Consider the following 21,894-nt stretch of genomic DNA (forward strand, 5'->3'; position numbering starts at 1 on the left):
TGGAGTCTGCAAGTTTAAGATCAAGGTGTTGGCAGAGTTGGTTCCTTCTGTGGTCTGGGAGGGAAGATCTGTTCCATGTCGCTTCCCTAGATTTGGTGGTTTAGCACTCATTGGCTTCTGCTGCATCATCCCGGTCTCTGCTTCCTTCACATGGCGCTCTCTCTGTGTACTTGTCTGTCTCAATTTTTTAATACAGACAACAGTCATGTTGAATTAGGTCCCGCATAAGACTTTAACTTGATAATACCTATCAAGGTAAAACCCTACCTCCAAATAAGGACACATGCTGAGGTACTGGGGGGGTTAGAACTTCAACATATTTGGGGGGGAGGACACAATTCAACCCATAAGCAGTCCACTTTCTGCTGTATCAAAAATTTCCTCCCCACATGCAATAACACCATCCCAACATTCCAAAAAATCTTAATCATTCTAGCATCAAATCTAAATCCAGAATCTCATATAAAATCACTAAATCCCTGATTATCTGAATCAGGTATAGGTAAGAATTGTTTAACTCAAGCTGAGGCAGAACTCCTCTCTGTCTCTGAATCTGTGAGACCAGACAGTAAGTCTAAAACCTAGCAGGGAAAATTCCATTAGATTCTTATGGCTTGAGAATAATCCTCATTGGCTGGATGCTCTGTCCTCCAGTCCCACTAGGGTGGTGGCCCTACCCCTTCAGTCATGGCAGCAACCTCACCCATTGGAATTGAGGATTTATCCTAACCCTCTGGAACCCGGGAGGAGGCCCCATCCCTGGAACAGAGGAGGAACCAGTCCTGCCTCTCAGGTCTGTGCCCTCTGGGCCTGAGTAGCAGTTGCAGACACACTAGCCTCTGAATCTCCTTCAGGATCAGTCTTCCCTTTTCTTGAAACATAAGTTCATAACTGAATAGCTCTGTCAGCTCACTTCCTGCCTATAGAATCCCACAAGCCCACCGGCCCCCCTTCATTTCCTCTCACCTCTGTCCCCTTCAGTTCACGCTGGCATTGTTTCTGCTGAGATGAATGATTAGATCCACAAGTCATATACCCATAATCTCCTTTTTTTTTTTTTTTTTGGCAGTACGTGGGCCTCCCACCACTGCGGCCTCTCCCATTGTGTAGCACAGGCTCCAGACACGCAGGCTCAGCGGCCATGGCCCATGGGCCCAGCCGCCCAGCGGCATGTGGGATCCTCCCAGACTGGGGCATGAACCCGCATCCCCTGCATCGGCAGGCGGACTCCCAACCACTGCGCCACCAGGGAAGCCCTACCCATAATCTCTTGAGCAGACACTGTCCAGCCGTGCCCTTGGTGTTCACTCCAGAGCTTGCTTTCTCATTTTTTGAAATACATATAGACTGAGAATTCTCTAAATCTTCAGATTCTGCTTCCTTTATGTTTAACAATTTATTCTTCAATTTATGTCTGTCCTCTCACATTTTATTATAAGCAGCAAGGAGAAACCTGGCTGGCACTTTGACACTTTGCTTAGCAGTGTCCTCAGCTAAATATCCAAGTTCAACTTTTCACCCAGTAGAACATAATTCAGCCAAGTTCTCTACCACTGTGTAACAAGGATTGCCTTTCCTCCAGTTTTCAGTGTCATTCCTCATTGCTGTCTGAAATCTCACCAGAAGCACCTTTAACATCCATATTTCTGCCAGTAATCTTTCCAAAGCAATCTGGTTATTTTCATTCAAGTACCGCATAATTCTTCCTTTTCTTTCTATTCATTACCCAATTTCAAAGCTTCTCTCACATGTTAGGTATTTATTACAACAGCACACTACTTTGCTATTCCAAAATCTGTATTCATTTCTTAGGGGTGCCATAAGAAAGTTCCACAAGTTAAGTGGCTTAAACAACATAAATTTATTGTCTCACAGTTCTGGAATCTAGAAGTGTGAGATCAAGTTGTTAGTAGTGTTGGCTCCTTCTGAAGGTTGTGAGTGAGAATCTATTCCATGCCTTTTTCCCTAGCTTCTGGTGGTTAGCTGGAAAATTTGGTGTTCAGTGGCTTCTGCCTCACTCCAGTTTCTGCCTTCATCTTTACATGCATTCTCCTGTGTATGTGTCTTTGTGCCCAAATTTACCCCTTTTAATAAGGACACCAATCACATTGGATTAAGGCCTACTTTAACGACCTCATTTTAACTTGATAAATACCCTATCTCCAAATAAGGTCATGTTTTGAGGTTCTGGGGATTACAACTCCAACATATCTTTTTGGAGGAGACATAAATCAACCCATAACATTGCTTGGATTTGTAGATTTGTGTATTTCATCAAATTTGGGAAGTTTTTGGTCATTATTTCTTCAGATACTCTTTCTGCTCCTTTCTTTCTCTCTTCTCTTTCTGGGACTCCCATAATGTATATATTGGTGTGATTAATATCTCACAAATACTTTGGTCTCTGTTCACTTAATTCTTTCTTCTTTCTGTTCCTCACTATTTCAGTTGTCCTATATTCAAGTTCACTGACTCTTCTGCCTGATCAAATATGCTATTGAACCCCTCCAGAATATTTTTTGTTTCAGTTATTGTACTTTTCAGCTCCAGAATTTGATTCCTTTTTATAATTACTGTCTCTTTGTTGATACTTTCATTTTAATCCTTTATTGTTTTCCTGGTTTTCTCTAGTTCTTTGTCCATGTTTTCCTTTAGCTCTTTGAGCATATTTAAGACAGTTGTTCTAAAGTCTTTGTCTAGTAAATCCATTATCTGGGCTTCCTAAGGGCTGATTTCTGTCTGTTTATTTTGTTCCTTGGAATGAGCCATGTTTTCCTGTTTCTTTGTATGCCGTCTGATTTCTTGTTGAAAATTGGGCATTGACTATTATATAACTCTAAAAGATCACCCACCACACACATCCTGGATTTTTTAAAATTGTTGGAGACTAGTAGTTGGTTTATTTTAAGACTTTTTCAAACTATTCTTACAAATACTATTCCTAGTATGTGATAACTGAAGTCTCTCTGTTCTTTTAGCTCGTGTTCAGCAAATGTTTATGTTGATTTCCTTGAATGTTGAAAGCTTAATTGGGTGTTTGCTTGGGTGCTGTAAGCCTTTGTTTCCCAGAGCTCTAACAAAGTTGGTTCAGATGGTTTCTCATTTTTTCAGTGTTTCTGTGGGGACACAAGAGCTTGGAGCTTCAGAGTCTGCTGTTTTGCTGATGTCATTTCTCTGTTGAATTTTCCAGTGTTCCATTTGGGTAATCTGTTAATGGAGGAATATGAATAATACCTACTTAGAAATAAAGGTTTACAGTCTGTGCATCCAGACCTCCGTCCATTTCCTCCATCACATATAGTAGTCCCCCATTGTCTGCAGGGGATACAAGACTCCCAGTGGACGCCTGAAACTGTGGACAGTACTGAACCCTGTATATATGATGTTTTTTCCTATACATGTATACCTAAGATACAGTTTAATTTATAAATTAGGCACAGCAAGAGATTAACAACAATAACCAACAATAAAATAGAACAATTACAACAATGTACTGTGGGAAAAAAAAAAGGTTTAAAGTGTTGTGAAAATAATTTATATGAAATAACAAAAGATTCAGAAAATTTCCACTTGCATTATTATACCCACAAAAGAGAAAAACTTCATTTTTTGACCATTTGAGATGGATTTTAAAATATTTTTCATCTTAAGAATTGGTATTTGGAAAAATAAACATTTATCCTTGGTTTTGTTTTAGGAGCTGTGTTTTAAGTAGTATAAGAACATCAGGTTTTAAAGTAACCGAATAGTCCCATTTAATAAGATAAAGCTCTATTCAATTATGCAGTCATTTCACAAACTCTACTGAAATGATTGATTTATTAAAGAAGATTTATCAATTCACATTAAAACCATTAGATGGATGGCTGATGGGAAATTGGACGTTCATACAATGCCAGAGTAGTACTACATGAATTACTTGGTGACCACAAGGGAAAAACGTAACTGTATAATGAAGGGATGAGAATCACAAGCCCTTTCTGTAGGTGAATCTTAGCATATCATTAGTGAGTCAGTAATATTGTGTCTTGATGTGTTGCAACTTGACGTATTCTAGCCAAAAGGTTTGGCTTGAATCCATCAAACTTGTAGATACAACTCTCAGTTGGGGAGAAATTCCAGGGATAGGCCCTGCTCAGTGGAGGAACAAGGTAAATAACAGGATGAAAACATAACCACATAAATCCAGAAGATGGGGCATTCTGCAGAAAAATAGCACACTGTCTTTAATAAGACAGGGTCATTTTAAAAAGAACACTACACTAAATTATAAGACTTATTGAGATAACCAAATATAACATGTAGTCTTAGATTGGATACTGGGTTTGGTCAGTTAGGGAAATCTAATATGGTCTAGAAGTACTAGTAGGAACACTTACTTGAAGCAGAAAGTGAGAATTGATAGAAAAATGCAGATTATCGAATTATACATAAGGTATGGTCTCATTTTTGGTACATACAAAAGTATGGAAAGTGTGCTTAGAAAAAGATCTAGGAGCGGGAGTTCCCTGGTGGTCCAGTGATTAGGACTCAGCGCTTTCACTGCTCTGGGCCTGGGTTCAGTCCCTGATCAGGGAACTAAGATCCTGCAAGCTGCACAGCGCAGCCAAAAAAAAGAAAAAAAAAGAAAAATATCTAGAAGCAGATATGTTTTAGATATCTGGAAAAATGTGATTTTTAAAAATTTTGTTTATATATGTTAATTTTATATACTACTTCTGTAACAAAATATTTCAGGTATAAATTACATGACAGCTTATATCTAATTCAGTTCTAATATTTCATAATTTTATGAGCAGTGCCTATAAACATGCAACACTTAAATTTTAAGTTTCTATGAAACTACAGTGCTTTAATCCCTGCTTTAACTCTGTTTCTTAGATAAAGAGCCTGGATTTTTTATTTGTATTAAAAGCAATTGAGGAATTCTATAAAAATGAAGATGCAGAAAATCTTGAAATCCTCTGTCCAGTTCAAGATCAAGCCTGTGTAGCTAAATTTGAAGATGGAGTTTGGTACCGAGCAAAAGTTATTGGTAGGAAATTGCACACTATTTCCTCAGGGAAGTGTTACGCTTAAAAATTGATAACCATTTGAGTCAGTACAGATTAAATCATGGAAGTGATATTATTTGATCTTACAGTTTTGCTCTTTAGAAAGCAAGCAATAGTGTTGATAGATGAACCTCTGGCTCCTTAGATTTCATTCGATTTGACTAGGACTTCACCATTTTTTTTTTTTGTTTTCTAACATTACCTTATTGAAAAAGTTAAATAGTGGTAAATGACACGTACTCCACTCTCCTCCAAAAAGACAAATACTTTTTGTCATTTATCTGTGTTGTTTCTTCTAAATAATGTAATACTTTGTAGGTACTTCAGTCTTAGGTATTAATTATGTTAGATGAATTTTAGATCTCTTGTAGTTCTTTTGTCCCCTCTCTCCCCCCACATAGTTATTGATATATCACAATTTTTAGTTATATTCTTATTCTATGCAAGTATTTTCAGTGCTACTCCATAAAGTATAGTTTAATTCTGAGTTAATAATTGCATCAGTTTTTCACTCCATTTTCTTTCATTGGGTTGGCCAAAAGGTTCATTTGTTTCTCCTGTAAGATGGCTCTCATAGCACTTAGTTGTCTTTAGCTTCATTCGAAACAATTTTGTTAGATTGTATTGTGACAGCTGTCATATCAACGTGCATTTAAAAAAAACATCAAAATTGGTGAAATTTGTGTAGCCATTTTAATTTTGAAGATGGAAGAGAAAACAACATTTTTGGCATATTATGCTTTATTATTTCAAGAAAGGTAAAAACGCAACTGAAATGCAAAAAAAGATTTGTGCAGTGTATGGAGAAGGTGCAGCGACTGATAGAATGTGTCAAAAGTGGTTTGCGAAGTTTCATGCTGGAGATTTCTCGCTGGACGATGCTCCACTGTCAGGTAGACCAGTTGAAGTTGATATCGATCAAATAGAGACATTAATTGAGAACAGTCAACGTCATACCATGCTGGAGATGCTTTTGAGTAGCTGACATACTCAAAACATCCAAATCAAGGGTTGAAAATCATTTGCACCAGCTTGGTGACGTTCATCGCTTTGATGTTTGGGTTCCACATTAGTTAAGTGAAAAAAACCTTCTTGACTATATTTCCGCATGCGATTCTCCACTGAAACGTAACAGAAACATTCCATTTTTAAAACAAATTGTGACGGAGGGTGAAAAGTGGATACTGTACAATAACGTGGAACGGAAGAGATCGTGGGGCAAGCGAAATGAACCACCACCAACCACACCAAAGGCCAGTCTTCATCCAAAGAAGGTGATGTCACGTATATAGTGGGATTGGAAGGGAATCCTCTTATCATGAGCTCCTTCCGGAAAACCAAACGATTAATTCCAACAAGTACTGCTCCCAATTAGACCAACTGAAAGCAGCACTCGACGAAAAGCATCCAGAATTAGTCAACGGAAAACACATACTCTGGGCTTCCCTGGTGGCGCAGTGGTTGAGAGTCTGCCTGCCAATGCAGGGGACACGGGTTCGTGCTCCGGTCCAGGAAGATCCCACATGCCGCAGAGCGGCTGGGCCCATGAGCCATGGCCGCTGAGCCTGCGTGTCCGGAGCCTGTGCTCCGCAACGGGAGAGGCCACAACAGTGAGAGGCCCGCGTACTGCCAAAAAAAAAAAAAGAAAGAAAACACATACTCTTCCATCAGGATAATACAAGACTGCATGTTTCTTTGATGACCAGGCAAAAACTGTTACAGCTTGGCTGGGAAGTTCTGATTCATCCGCTGTATTCACCAGACATTACACCTTGAGATTTCCGTTTATTTCGGTCTTCACAAAATTCTCTTAATGGAAAAAATTTCCATCTCCTGGGATACTGTAAAAGGCACCTGGAACAGTTCTTTGCTCAAAAAGATAAAAAGTTTTGGGAAGATCAAATTATGAAGTTGCCTGAAAAATGGCAGAAGGTAGTGGAACAAAAAGGGTGAATATGTTGTTCAATGAAGTGCTTGGTGAAAATGAAAAATGTGTCTTTTATTTTTACTTTAAAAACCGAAAGAACTTTTTGGCCAACCCAGTAACCTATGACTACATTTTCCTAATAGTTTAAAACAATTTTCCACATGATTAGACTTTTCAGATAATGCTGGTTTGATTTTTTTTTTTTTGGTAACAATGAAAACATCCTATTATCTGCTCCAATTAGACTGCTTGTCCCCTAGGCTTGTTATTTTGGGAGTTTATTTCACTTGTTTTCCTAAATTGGATTGCTTGTTTTCTGGATCTCATTTACCTTTTCGGTTTACTCCCATATTTTGGTGGAGCATTTTCCTCAGAGAGAATAAATGGAAGGGAAATTTTGAGACCTTCCCATGTCTCCCGATTCTACTCACACATGATTGATAATTTGGGGAAAACTGTTCTTTAAGTCCCATCCCATATCCATTTGTTTGTTTTTGTTTAAAACCGCATCTGCATTCAGAGACTTGAGGAATGGTAAGAATCTAATGGTGTCGTTACACTTGAGATTATCTTTCTTGCATGAGGATTCCAGTGGAAACAGGGCAAGGTCCCCTCACCTCTTTACCTTACTCTTAGGGTACACACGACTTCTCAGGTACCTGAGCTGCTTGAGTGCCATCTCGAGCAGTGCCAGTATTGTTACATCTGCTTTCACTTCTACCAAGGGGCAGAGAATGCCCAAACTTTTTCCATTTTGAAATTATATGTACTGTATTAGTTTTTAAATTTGAAAGTAATGGCAACAAGTTTTGTAGCATTGTACATACGTGTGCTTAGGGGACTAAAGTCAGTCATATTTCATATTCTGAGTATTTACAAAAAGGTCAGTTTATGATAGCTCTTTATTCAAACTTCGATGTGTTCAAACCTTCCAGAGGTTTCTTTGGTATCCTTTAAAATATGAAAACTAGTTTCACATAGAGGTCTGTTTCTGCTCATTTTTCACAATATCCCCAGATAATTTTTTAAAATTTCACAATTAGATATTATTATACGAATGAACGTGTGTCTTGATCATTAAGTCTTTTGCCTTGTTTGATTACCTATGTTGACTAACAAACATTAAGTGCTTCTTTTATGCTTGGTTCTTTGCAGAGTATTTTAAATAGGTGAGTCCTCAAAAAGAGTCTTAATAAGATTTGATTCTATTGGTACACCCACTTTACAGGTGAAATAATGAGGCCTACAGAGAAAAAGTAACTTGCTCAGGGTAGTATCTTAGAGATATTAATTAGCGTTCTCAGAGTCACATGTCATTTAAGTGTCTAACTCCAAACCTAATTCTTAACTTTTAGGACATAACACCTAGCATTTGATGGCTGTTTTGTTATCCTGATTTTGTTTGTCCTTTAGATATCTTTTTTATTTTTTTTATTTTTGTGGTACGCGGGCCTCTCACTATTGTGGCCTCTCCCATTGTGGAGCACAGGCTCCGGACGCGCAGGCTCAGCGGCCATGGCTCACGGGCCCAGCCGCTCCGCGGCATGTGGGATCTTCCCCGACTGGAGCACGAACCCGTGTCCCCTGCATTGGCAGGCGGACTCTCAACTACTGCGCCACCAGGGTAGCCCCAGATATCTTTAGATTGTTAGTTTCTCATTCACCGAGTCTGAACAGCTGTGCATTATGGTTGATTTTGTGAAGTTCACATATTAGAAATGTTTTTTACATTAAAATAATACTAAGTTTGTATGTTGAACATAAAAGTGTTCGAATCTAGTTGATTGTAGATCAGTCTTAATCTTGCTAGATAATTCTTTTTTTTCCAAGTTTGTGATTTCCAATTTCATAATTTTTGAAGGATTGCCTGGACATCGTGAAGTTGAAGTTAAATATGTGGATTTTGGCAATACAGCAAAAATAACACTTAAAGAAATGCGTAAAATAAAGGATGAGTTTCTGAATCCTGCAGAGAAGGTAATCTACTCATTATAAATCATAGGGTTAGAATATTAGCACAAATATGCAAGTATTTTTAGAAGTTATTTTCACCGTAGAAATGTTCTTTTAACTTCACTTTTTCTGTAAATAATTTCTGATTCATGGGCTATAGAAAAGAGTCTCTATAGTTACTGTTTAAAAAATAATATGTATCTTAACAAATAAGCATTAATTCTAAATGTGTATATATTTGTGTCTTTATAAGTACTTACTGGTGTGCAGCTTTTAGTGTTATTTTGAAATACCTGTATAAGGTAGTAAGAATATGGTATATTATGTGAAAAAAACTGATTACAGAAATGATTTTACTGTGATCCCATTTATGTTTAAGTATATATAATGTGTGCCAGAGAAAGAGAGAAGTCTGGAAGAATAAGTATCAATAAAAAACTTATCCTTCTCTTGGAATCTTACTCCCCAGAGATAAATTTAAGGAGGTTTATTTCCTAATTCATATACTCCTAGTATTTGAATTGTTATTAAGCAGTATTTTTCATTTAAAAATGGGTAAAATGATACAGGAAAAATTTGAAAATACGGATGAGTAAAATGAGGGGGGAATCACTCAGAATTATTCAATATTTTTGATATATATACTTGTAAGATACATCTTCTGTGTTTTTAAGAATTATGGGATTAGGGCTTCCCTGGTGGTGCAGTGGTTGAGAGTCCGCCTGCCGATGCAGGGGACACAGGTTCATGCCCTGGTCCAGGAAGATCCCACATGCCGTGGAGCAGCTGGGCCCATGAGCCATGGCCGCTGAGCCTGCGCGTCCGGAGCCTGTGCTCTGCAACGGGAGAGGCCACAGCAGTGAGAGGCCCGCGTATGGCAAAAAATAAATAAATAAATTATGGGATTAGACTATATATAGTCCTATAACTTGATTTTTCATTTAACAGTGTATCATAATTCTTTCAGTGGATGCTTATTATTCCACTGTCTGAGTATACAATAATTCATTCAACAAAATACTCTGTTTTTTTGTTGTTTGTTTCATTTTTGGTTTGGATTTTTTTTTAATAGGTTATTACGGATTTTATTTTTTAATTGATGTACAGTATGTAAGTTGCAAGTGTACAATATAGTGATTCATGATTTTTTAAAGTTATACTCCATTTATAGTTATTGTAAAATATTGACTATATTCCCTGTGCTGTATAATATATCCTTGTAGCTTATTTTATGCATAATAGTTTGTACCTCTTAATCCCATACTCTGTTGATTAACTGTTTGCATTTATAAAAGTACTGTTAGAGACATCTTTGGACATTTATTTGTTTTCTAAATACGTATTAAATTCAAATGCAAAGTTTAGTTTTGTACACATTTAACACTTTATTTTAATTCTAAAATAACTGTAAATTAAGTTTACTTTCTTAATGGTGCAATTTTGTTTGACACAGGCAATTAAATGTAAGCTGGCCTATATTGAACCATGTAAAGGGACACTGCAGTGGTCAAAAAAAGCTACAGAAAAATTTCAAGAAAAGACTCAAGATAAGTTTATGACATGTTCAGTCATTAGTAAGCTATTTCCATTTTTATTTGTTGCTATATGATCATAATTTTAAATAAGACTAACATTATGGTATAACATTTGTCAGATCATATAATAAATTCAATGTGTCATTAGTATGAGTAGTGAGAGAGAACATTTATTGAGAACTGGGGACAATGGAATAATATCTTCTGCAGGCTCTAGAGCCTAAAATCAGTACATGAGGCAAAAATTTCCATTGAAGATCAAGTCACCCTCAGCATGGCCCTTTGAAAGCCCTAAAGCAAGGAGTTAGCTTCTCTTGTTTCTCTTTGCTTTTGTCCTGGGTCTCTGTCCCTCATCTTGGAGTGACGTATTTTGAAAAAAAGTTGCTTCTTTTTTGGAACAGTTTGGGTCTGAGATACACAGGCTGAGCGCTAGCCCACAGTTTGGTAACCAAGCAAGTTTAATGGCAAAATCTGATCTGAATTTACATGAAGATACAATGCTATATGTTGTATTGATCTCCTTTACAGTGAGATATATTCCACTTCAGGATAGTCATGTTCGCTTCTGAGCTGCTGCCTCAGAATCGCTGTGGGTATCACAAAATAAGCAATATATGTTCTATATAGCTTTTCTCAATTTGAAGAATTCTGAAACATGTCTGGCCCCAAGATTTGGATGAGGGATTTGAAAGCTGTTATTATCTGGGATTTTGATCTTTTCCAAAGCTGTGACCAACGTGGCTGTGTTGGTCTTAACAAGTACTAGTGCAGGATACACACCAGCATGTTTACTTAGGGTTGACTTAAGGGACTTCAAAAGGTACTTTTTACTGTATCCATTTTTTTCATTTTCATCATACTCCCATCTAGTAAACCCAAAATACCATGAGATTATTAGCCTGTTTTACAAGGGAATTGAAGCTTAAAGATCAATTGCTCAAGGCCACATAACCTAGAAATGATTGCATATTTGTGTTAATTTATTCACTTTAACATAAGACATTGTTCTGACGTAGTAGCTCTGTTGAAGAGGAATATGATGGTAGAAATTGTACCCTTAGTCTATAGAATTAGGTCTGGATTCTCTGATATAAACAGTAAGTTAAGGGCCTCTTAGTCTTGAATAATCGCCACTGATTTTGAGCTGACTTTAATGTGCTTTAATTCTGCTTCTCAGCTTTCCTTTTGGTATTTTATTCTGTTGGTTTTTAGCTCTCCCTTTAACGTCTCCTCCCGAGGTTAACCCATGAAGACAAGACCTCCTGGATTTCTCTCTTGACTCCCCCTTTTTCATTCTCAATTACTTGTTATACCAATAATATCTAAACACAAGTTGTAGTGTATCTTAACCTAGATAATCTGATTTAAGGAATGCCAGAAGGCCCCACCAGACCTAAAACATCTTTCCCCATTAACCTGCACAGTGATGAGATTAGTATACATTGTTACCTTACAAAGCAAGAGACATTTAAACTTTAATTAGGAGCAGAGCAGGGAAGATGGTGAAGGTACAGCACCATGGGAAGCTGGCCCTGTGGAATAAAGAACTTGTGCATGGGCAGTATGAAATCAAAGCACTAAAGGGAACACAAAAGATGGAAAGTGAGGAGATTAGAGTTTACTGAGGCTCAGAGCTGCTTAGCTTTTTGTTTCTAGATAATTTATCTGGTCTGTTAAAGTAGTGAAGAATGATTTTTAAGCTCTTGAAAAATAGCTTTCTAACATGTATTCTTACAACTAAGTAATATAGGATGTTACTGCTGGTAATGAGTTATCTTTTTATTTGGAATCATCATTCTCTTAGCACCTGCCAGCTACTATTGTATAGAAGTATAGGCATAAACCGATCTCAGTGCATAGAACTGTGTGTTTCCTAAAGAAATTCCTCTGTCGTTTATTCAAATGCATATTGAGCAGGTTCTCTATGCTATGTACTATAAATAAGTAAATAGGCACACGAGGTGTAACTTTACCCTCAGCTAACTCCCAGTTTAGATTAAGAAATAGACCTAATGGTTTGTCCTAAAAACAGAAGGACGGGGAAAAATTCCACTTAATGCTCTGGGTTGAGTTTTTGTTGTTTTAAACTTTGTGCTGTTTTTTGTTGTTTTGTTGTTTGGTGCCATTCTTATAAAAGCTGTAAAACTTTGCAAATAAGCACTGGCTTGAATTAACTTTCATTCATTTCTTTTGTCCTCTGGAATTTGGCAGAATCCAATAAAACAGTTTAAAAACACAACAGAATGCTGCTTCAATAAGTATATGTCACTATGTTTTTTCTGAATCTAAAAGCTTTAAGCTGCTTTCGGTTCATTATGGAACAGTACACAATAACCTAAAACGAAAATTTTATTAACATTGGCAGTTCTTTTATGTGTGAAAAATGCTACTTTTACCCCTAGAGAGAGACTGACATTATGCAAAATGAAGGAAATTAAGTTCTCAGGTTTTTAAAAATTGCTCTTTAGTATATTTTGGGACATATTTGTTTCTTTCCCCAAACTAGTGTTAATGGTTTTACAGAAATTCTGGAAGACAATGTGCTCTTAGTTGAGCTTTTCGATTTTCATGGTGCTCCTGGAATGACTCCTACCAGTATTAATGACCAGCTAGTTAAAGAGGGCCTAGCATCTTATGAAGTAGGGTAAGTGGACCTGTAAACTTTTATTTTTACTTCATATGTAACACTTCACAAGAAGGGAAACTGGCGTATCATTCCCCATTGATTATCTGCTTAGGCTATAGACTTGGGAGCTTTTCCCTGTTAATGGGTCAGTAAAAAGAGAAGGAAAAATAATTGGAGTCTTTAGTCTAGTGGGAATAGAGTGGCTTTTTCCTTCATCTGTAAGGGATTCTACAACAACAAGAATGGCTCCTGGATATGGAGGGTGCTTCTAAGAAAAGGAGACTGGCGTCTTATTCTAGGTGGGGTGTCTGCTTAGGTGCCTCCTGAACCTTTGTGAAGAGGATCAGGAAGAGAAACGGCAGGGTCTAGCGTGAGCATTGTGGCAGAGAAGCCCATGTTCTCACCTGGAGACATGTGGATCTTTCCTGGGCTCAGGTAGATACTTTCAGAGAGACCCAGGCTTGAGCTATTGTGCTGAGACCCAGGCCAGGCCAGTGGTTGAGGTGACCCCAGAATCAGAAGAGCAGAGTGGTGCTAGGGAGGGTGGGAGGGTGTGAAGTCAAGACACAGCAGTTCTTCCACAATAGTGACTTGTGCAGTGGGGTTGGCCCCTGAGGGGTCTTCTGAAGAACTCCCTCGCACAGCCATTAAGAAAGCCAATATTTGATAACACCCACACGTGATGCCTGCCAGGGGAAGCCAGAGGAGCAGTGAGGAGACACCCAGCAGAGGCCTGCAGTGACATGCTCAGCATGTGGTCTGGCTCTCCCCCCACCTCCCCCCTAACAAGGGAGGAACGGAACTAGTAGCAGAAGAGAGGGCCTGCCCTTCTTCACTATAGGTCCTGAGCGAGGGAGGGGGAAGGAAAGGAGAGGAAACATTCAAATGTATTGGTCTGAGTTTTCTTTTTTTTTTTTAAGTAGGGTTATTGAGATATATAACATATACAATAAGAAATTCACCCTTTTTAGGTACAGTTATGAGTTTTGATAAATACATATAGTCATGCAACCATCATCACAGTCAAGATGCAGACTATTTCCATCACCCCTCAGAGTTCCCTCTTGTGCCTTTATGTAGTCAGTCTCCTTCCGCCACACCCGGTCCTTGGCAGCTACTGATCGAATTTCTGTCTCCATAATTATGACTGTTCCACAACTTCATATAAATGGAGTCATATAATATTTTGCCTTTTTGTGTCTGACTTTTCCATTTAGCACAGTGCTTTCGAGATTCAATCATGTTGTTGCCTATATCAGTAGTTTCTATTGCTCTGCTCATTTCATTGTATGGATACCACAATATTATATGTTCACCAGTTGATGGACATTTGGGCTGTTTCCAGTTTAGGAAGATTTTATGAATAGAATTTGCATACAGGTGTTTGTGTAGACATATGTATGTTTTCTTTTCTCTTGAGTAAATACCTAGGAGTGAAATTGTTGCTTGTAAGGTAAGTTTATTTCTAACTTTATGAGAACCTGCCAGATGTTTGTGTATGAGAGTTCTAGTCTCCATTCTTGCCAGCACTTGAATTTATCATTTTGTGTTTATATTAGCCCTTCTGATAGGAGTATTGTGGTATTTCATAGTGGTTTTAATTTCCTTAATGACATTAAGGATCTTAACATGTGCTTATTTGCTGTCTGTATCTGTTCTTTGGTGAAGTATCTTTTCAGATGTTTTGCCCTTTTAAAACATTGTTGCTAAAAAAAAAAAAACATTGTTGCTTATTGTTATTGAAATATGAAAGTTGTTGATACATTCTAGATACAAGCCTTTCATTAGGCATGTGCTTTGCAAATATTTTCTTCCAATCTGACTTCCTAAAGTGTCTTTCAAAGAGCAGAAGGGGGACTTCCTTCGTGACGCAGTGAGTGGTTAAGAATCCGCCTGCCAGTGCAGGGGACACGGGTTCGATCCCTAGTCTGGGAAGATCCCCCATGCCGCGGAGCAACAAATGCCGTGTGCCACAACTACTGAGCCTGCGCTCTAGAACCCTTGCGCCACAACTACTGAGCCCGCGTGCCTAGAGCCTGTGCTCTGCAACAAGAGAAGCCACCGCAGTGAGAAGCCTGCGCACCACAACGAAGAATAGCCCCCGCTCGCCGCAACTAGAGGAAGCCCACACGCAGCAATGGAGACCCAACGCAGCCAAAAATAAATAAATAAATTTATTTATTTAAAAAAAGAAAAGCAGAAGGTTCTGGTTTTGAAGTTCAGTTTGACAATGATTTTTCTTTTATAATTCAGGTGCTTGTGTTTAGGTAAGAAATCTTTGCCTAACCCCAGGTCATAAAGGTTTTCTCCTGTGTGTTCTATAGTTTTATGTTTCATATTCAGGTCTGTCACCCTTTTTATTTTGTTAGATAGGCTTTGTTTTCTGTAGCAGTGTTGGGTTCAGAACGTGGAGCGGAAGGCACAGAGTTCCCGTACACTTCCTGCCCCACGCAGGCACAGCCTCCCCACCATCATCACCCCCTAACGTGTTGTGTTCGCTGGTATCAGTGAGACTGTATGGACGTGTCATAATCATCAAAGTCCATGGTTTATATTAGTGTGTATTCTGTTGGGTTTAACATATATACTGACTTGAATCCACCATTATAGTATCATACAGAGTATTTTCACTGTCCTAAAACTCTGTGAGAGCCTGTTCATCCTAACCTCTCCTCTAGCTTCTGGCAAGCACTGATCTTTTTACTGTCTCTGTAGTTTTGTCTTTTCCACATTGGAATCATACAGTCTGTAGCCTTCTCAGATCGGCTTCTTTCACTTAGTAATATGCACTTAAGGTTCCTCTGTGTCTTTTTCTGGCTCATTGCTTTTTAGCACTGAATAATATTCCATTGTCTAGTTGCACCACAGTTTATTTATCCATTCACCTACTGAAGGACATCTCGGTTGCTTCTAAGTTTTGGCAATTATGAATAAAGCTGCTGTAGAGATTGCGTGCAGGTTTTCGTGTGGACATAAGTTTTCAGCTCCTTTGGGTAAATACCAAGTAGCACAATTGCTGGATCCTATGATAAGAGTATGTTTAGTTTTATAAGAAGCCGCCAAACTGTCTTCCACAGTAGCTTCCAGTGTGCGTTCCCGCCAGCAGTGATGAGGCTCCTGTTGCTCCACGTGCTCGCCAGCATTTGGTGCTGTCGGTGTTCCAGATTCTGCTGGCTCTAGTAGATGTGTAGTGGTGTCTCATATTTGGTTTAATTTGCATAATTCTTACCTCACACTGTACACAAAGGCTAGCTCAAATGGATTATACTCTTAAAATTAAGAGCTAAAAGTAAACTTCAGAGGAAAAAAGAAGGAAGTCTTCAGTACAATGGATTGAGCAAAGATATCTAAGATAAGACACCAAAAGCACAGTCCATAAAAGAAAAGAAATGATAAGTTTGTCCTCATCGTATTTAAAACATGTACATTTCAAAAGACACTATTAAGTAAGTGAAAGACAAACAACAGACCGGGAGAAAATACTTGCAGAATGTATCCTATAAAGGACTTGTTTTTGGAATTCCTAGAACTCTTAAAACTCAATAAGAAGTCCAACCAAAGAAAATGGATAAAATATATGAACAGACATCTACCAGAGAAGATATACAATTGGCTAATCGGTACATGAAAGATGCTCAATGTCATTAATCATCAGGGAAATGCAGATTAAAGCCATAATGAGGTACCATTTCTCCCCCACTAGAACAGCTGTTATACATAAAACAGACAATTACAGATGCTGGTGAGGACGTGGAGTAACCCTCATTACTGGGGGACGCAGAACAGTGTGTAGCTCTTTGGAAAATGGCTTGTGGATGTTTCAAAATTTAAACATAAAAGTACCATAAAACCTAGCAGTTCCTCTCCTAGGTATCTACCCAGGAGAAATGAAAACATATGTCCATACACGAACTTGCAAGCAGTTGTTCATAGCAGCACTATTCATATTCTAGCCAAAAATTGGAAGCAATGTAAATATCCAGTGACTGGTGAATAGACAGGACACAGTATATTCCTACAGTGGGATATTGTTCAGCCATAAAAAGAAACAAACTGACACATCTACTTCATGGATAAACCTCAGAAATTTTTTAAAAATATTTATTTATTTATTTGGCTGTGCCGGGTCTTAGTTGCAGCACGTGGGATCTTCTTTGTGGCATGTGGCATCTAGTTCCCTGACTAGGGATCAAACCCAGCCCCCCGGAATTGGGAGCACAGAATCTTAACCATTGGACCACCAGGGAAGTCCCTAAACCTCAGAAATTTTAATCTAGGTAAAAGAAGCCAGAAACACGAGATTACTAATTGTATGATATGTCCAGAAAAGGCAAACCAGTAGATACAGAAAGTAGATTAGGGGTTGCCTGGGGCTAGAAGTGGGCACAAGGATTAAGGGTAAATGGACGTGGGGGGTCTTACGGGGGTGTATGTGTGAAAATGTTCTAAAACTGATCGATGCTGGTGGTTATACCATTTGGTAAAGTTACTGTCATACACTTGAAATGGGTGAACTTTTTGACATCTAAGATACACTTCAATAAACTTGTTTTTTTTAAAAAAAATAGCCCATTAGCTAATAGTCCTTATTGTTCAGTTACATAAGCGAGAAATATTTACAGGCTGACTTGTTATGCTATACTCAGTGGTGAGTAAGGTTGGTTTGTAGTAGGAAAGGAGATGGTCAGTCTGACCTTTCAGTGCGATAAGGGCTGTGCAAAGGGTAATTACAGTGCTGTGGGAATCCTGGAGAGCTCACCAGTGGAGCTCTCACTTAAGCTGAATTCTTTAATACAACCAGGAGTGAAGGCCTGCATTCAGGAAAAATACGTGTGTTTATGTATTGTTAGTATAGTCACACAGCTAACGGACAGAAAAAAAGGTACTGGTGGCTGGTATGGCAGGAGAAACGCAGAGACTAGATAATTGAGGAAACTCAGTCACTGAGAAGTAAATTACAGTACTTTTCAAACACTTGAATGTGTTTGCAGTTTATCCCTTGAAGAAAGGGGAGCTATTGAAGGATTTTATGATTTTTTTTTTTGTGTGTGTGTGTGGTACGCGGGCCTCTCACTGTTGCGGCCTCTCCCGTTGCGGAGCACAGGCTCCGGACGCGCAGGCCCAGCGGCCATGGGTCACGGGCCCAGCCGCTCCGCGGCATGTGGGATCCTCCCGGACCGGGGCACGAACCCACGTCCCCTGCATCGGCAGGCGGACTCTCAACCACTGCGCCACCAGGGAAGCCCTATTGAAGGATTTTAAACAGAGGGCTGAGAGATTTGCATTTTAGAAAGCTGTGTCTGATGGCAAGTTTTAAAAAAACACCTGGAGATGGAAAATGGCTAGATCGTGAAACATAAAGGGGGTGAGCATCACAAGACCCTGCTGCTCATTGTAGGTGAGAAAGAGGAGGGAGTTGAGGTTGACTCAGGATCACTGACCTGACCACCAGTGACTGGTGACACCATTCCCTGAGAACAGAGCACAGGTTTGTGGGGAGAGTGAAGGCAGCACCCGCTCTGGGTGTATTGCATGAGGTCCTGTGGCTAAGAAAGCAGAGGGAGAATCTCCAGGCAGCAAAAGCATTGTGCAGCGGTGGGGAGCTGTGGGCCATGCCCTCGGCCGTGGGACCGCAGGGGTCGCGTGGTGAGAGTGAGGAGCGGGCGCTGCAGCGGCTAAGGAAGGGGGGTGAGGGGAGAGGCGGCCATGTCTGCTCACCCTTGGTGCTCAGGCTTGTGCCCGGCAAGGGCAACTCCAGGTCTCTTGGGTCAGCCTGAAGTTTGTACCATTTGGGAGACCCCATTTTGAGAAAAAGAATGCAAAATTATAACTATAGAATTTAAAAAACAAAAGTAATATTTATATAGGCTGGCAAAAGAAATGAACAAATTAGAGTTTCAAAAGTTAACAAATACCACAAATTTTAGAAAATTCAGACTCATCTGTAAAATACTTTCTTTTTTAGCTGTATACTGATTACCACATGAAATATCAGATTTTGTGATATCCCTATGGAGAGAATAGAAAAGTAATCCAGTCTTTAGTGTGGCTGATCGAAATTTGTTTATTGGTAATTTTTTTTTTAAGTTTTTTAGTGCCATAGCTCAATTATTGGTAATGTCATGTAAATTTCTAAAATTAATTTTAGGAGAATCTATTATTTCTTTCATGTATTATACATACATTATGTATATACATAATATTCAAGACACTTCAAGTTTTATTATAATGAATCTTTAATACAGTTTGATTTGACATTTATTAATGTATTGATATATGATTTAATTTGTTTATTAACAGGGTAACCCTATTTCTCATCCAAACTGGGACATGTTAAAGAATGAAAGAGAAGCACTGTTATGCCAGAAAAGCAGGTGTACAGTGGCTCAATTACTTATTACACATAGTGGTGCATTAGCTTTGTATTGAACCTTATGTTTTCATATGTGACACTAAGGTTGTGGGAGCATTTCTGGAACCCACTGCTGCACCAAGATGGCTAGCAATAGTGTAACTCCACAGGACGTGTCCTGAGCCACAAAACTGTATCCCACTAAATCCAAACTAAATGTGTCTCCAACTCAGCTTCCCCTTAGCCAACCCAGAATGCTTTGGCCAACATCCAAGATGAGAAAAAATAGGACAGGGAAAGTGAGAGTGGAAACAGCCCGTGATCTTAACTAATTGCACTTACAGTATTTACTTTTGAAAATTTTATAAAAGCACATTGCTTTGCCCCTCCCAAGGTACCAGTTTTCATAAACCACCTCTGCTGCTCTGGCAGCCCAGCCAGTCTCCTTGCCCTTCCACACCCGGATTGCCGATTCCTGAGGACTGCAACCAGTCCCACTGTTTTCATAATATCTATGGCCTGTCCTCAAAGTAGAACATGAACTTCCCTTGATCAGTGCGTGCCCTGAGCACCTGAGGCATAAGAAGAAAAGAAATGTGAAGTTCCACAGTCTAGTCTGTCGGGCTCAACTATATCATATACGCACACCATCCTTTATAAAATAAAACATAGTGTTTCCCAAATATTCTGGTCCCTGTCTACCTTAAGGTTCATGTCATGTCCTACTGCTCTACTATGTCAAAGCTACATGTTTTCTTTTGGTTTCTGGAATGCCTCACTAACTTCTGCTTGTCCTTTTAAAATCTCAATTGAAATGTCATTTAATCAAGAGAAACCTTCTCCAACTCACAGACTGGGTTAGATTTCGTTGGCCTATGCCCTTGTTCTGTATAATTTATTTTTTGTGTAATTATGTGATCTCTCAGTATCACAATAGCATAAGCTCCAGGAGGACAGGAACCCTGCTTATTTTGTCCACTGCCATATCTCTGGGATCTAGCATTCTTGGCTCACAGTATGTACCCAAGAAATATTAGTTGAATGAAAGAAATGAGTACCTGGGTCTGGAGCATGGAAGAGAGACCTGGTTAGGTGATTCAGATGGCAAGTTAACATACACGTAATAAATGAGTCCATCACTTTCATCAATCATACCAGTCTTCCTAGGTGAAGATGCAAGTCTGAGCATTATCACTTACAAGAGAGAGAAGTTAAAAAAAAAAAAAAAAAAATCGGGAACCTAAAACTAAAGAAAAACCAGGAACCAAAGAAAGAGAACATTTCAAGAAGGAAAGAGTAGCTAGTTTAGGCTCAGAGTAGATGTTGAGTAAGGACTGAAAACTGTCCATTAGATTTAGAAGGAAAAATTGTTAGTCTCTTTGGTTAGCAAAATCTCAAGCTTATTGTGAAAGAACTTAAGTTTTTTCCTTTAAAGAAATTTTGACATTAATTATTTGTGATTAGAATCTGAGCTAATCTGATTCATTAAACATTCTAAACACTTCTATAATTTTGCTTATTAAGGTATTTTAAAATAGCAGTTGTTTTCCACTTATATTCTCAGACAGATGGATACTTTTTAGTCAAGGAGAAATATTCAAGTCACCAAAAAAAAAACACTGAATAATTCTATTCCTTTGTGAGTACAAAATATCAGTGGGAAATTGTGTAATTATGAGCACACTTGGTATTTTAAACTGTTTTTAAAATAGAAAGTTTGGCTTTTACTTGTCCTCTTTGTCCTTTGTTAATCATTAAGAACTCTTTTTAAAAAAAAAATGGGGCTTCCCTGGTGGCACAGTGGTTGAGAGTCCACCTGCTGATGCAGGGGACACAGGTTCGTGCCCCGGTCCGGGAAGATCCCAAATGCCGCGGAGTGGCTGGGCCCATGAGCCATGGCCGCTGGGCCTGCGCGTCCGGAGCCTGTGCTCTGCAAAAGACTAAAATTTCTGTTAGTATCAAAACTGCAGAGCAGTGAATCGTATCTAAAATCGTATTATTCATCTCTAGATCTAAGCAAGTACAAACATAAATATTTGGCAAGCTACTCTTTTTGCTAATGGATTTTGTTATTTTTCAGATATACCCTCAAAGATAATTCCAAAAAGCATACTGAAGTATGGGATCCTTCTCCAGAAGAAATTATTTCAAATGAAGTAAACAACTTAAATCCTGTATTTGCAAAATCTCTACCTAATGAGGATCTGCAGTCACTTTATTATAAGGAACTGCCTGTGTACATCTGCAACGTAGTGTCTCCTGAGAAGATTTATGTTCAGTGGTTATTAACAGAAGACTTACTTCATAGGTATAACATTCAAAGAAAACATTGTGCGTGTAGCTTTATTCTTTTTTCTGTATTTCGTTTCAAAGATCTAGAAGTCATAAATGCAGAATTTTAAAAGTACAAAATTATTTCAGCTAAATATTCACTAAAAAGCCAGTTA

At 38.7% G+C, this 21,894-nt stretch overlaps 1 protein-coding gene across 3 annotated transcripts in view; it reads left to right on the plus strand.

The window, feature by feature from the left end:
* RNF17 (ring finger protein 17) overlaps positions 1 to 21,894 on the plus strand; it is a 110,657-nt gene that overhangs the window by 45,909 nt on the left and 42,854 nt on the right. For all 3 annotated transcript variants that reach the window (XM_032611512.1, XM_032611511.1, XM_032611513.1), the window contains exons 16-20: positions 4,882 to 5,035; positions 8,843 to 8,958; positions 10,388 to 10,508; positions 12,993 to 13,113; positions 21,528 to 21,755. In XM_032611512.1, the coding sequence (XP_032467403.1) occupies positions 4,882 to 5,035; positions 8,843 to 8,958; positions 10,388 to 10,508; positions 12,993 to 13,113; positions 21,528 to 21,755 (740 nt within the window). The remainder of the gene's footprint in view (positions 1 to 4,881; positions 5,036 to 8,842; positions 8,959 to 10,387; positions 10,509 to 12,992; positions 13,114 to 21,527; positions 21,756 to 21,894) is intronic.

Source organism: Phocoena sinus, chromosome 18 (genome assembly GCF_008692025.1).
Source record: "Phocoena sinus isolate mPhoSin1 chromosome 18, mPhoSin1.pri, whole genome shotgun sequence".
NCBI lineage: Eukaryota > Metazoa > Chordata > Mammalia > Artiodactyla > Phocoenidae > Phocoena > Phocoena sinus.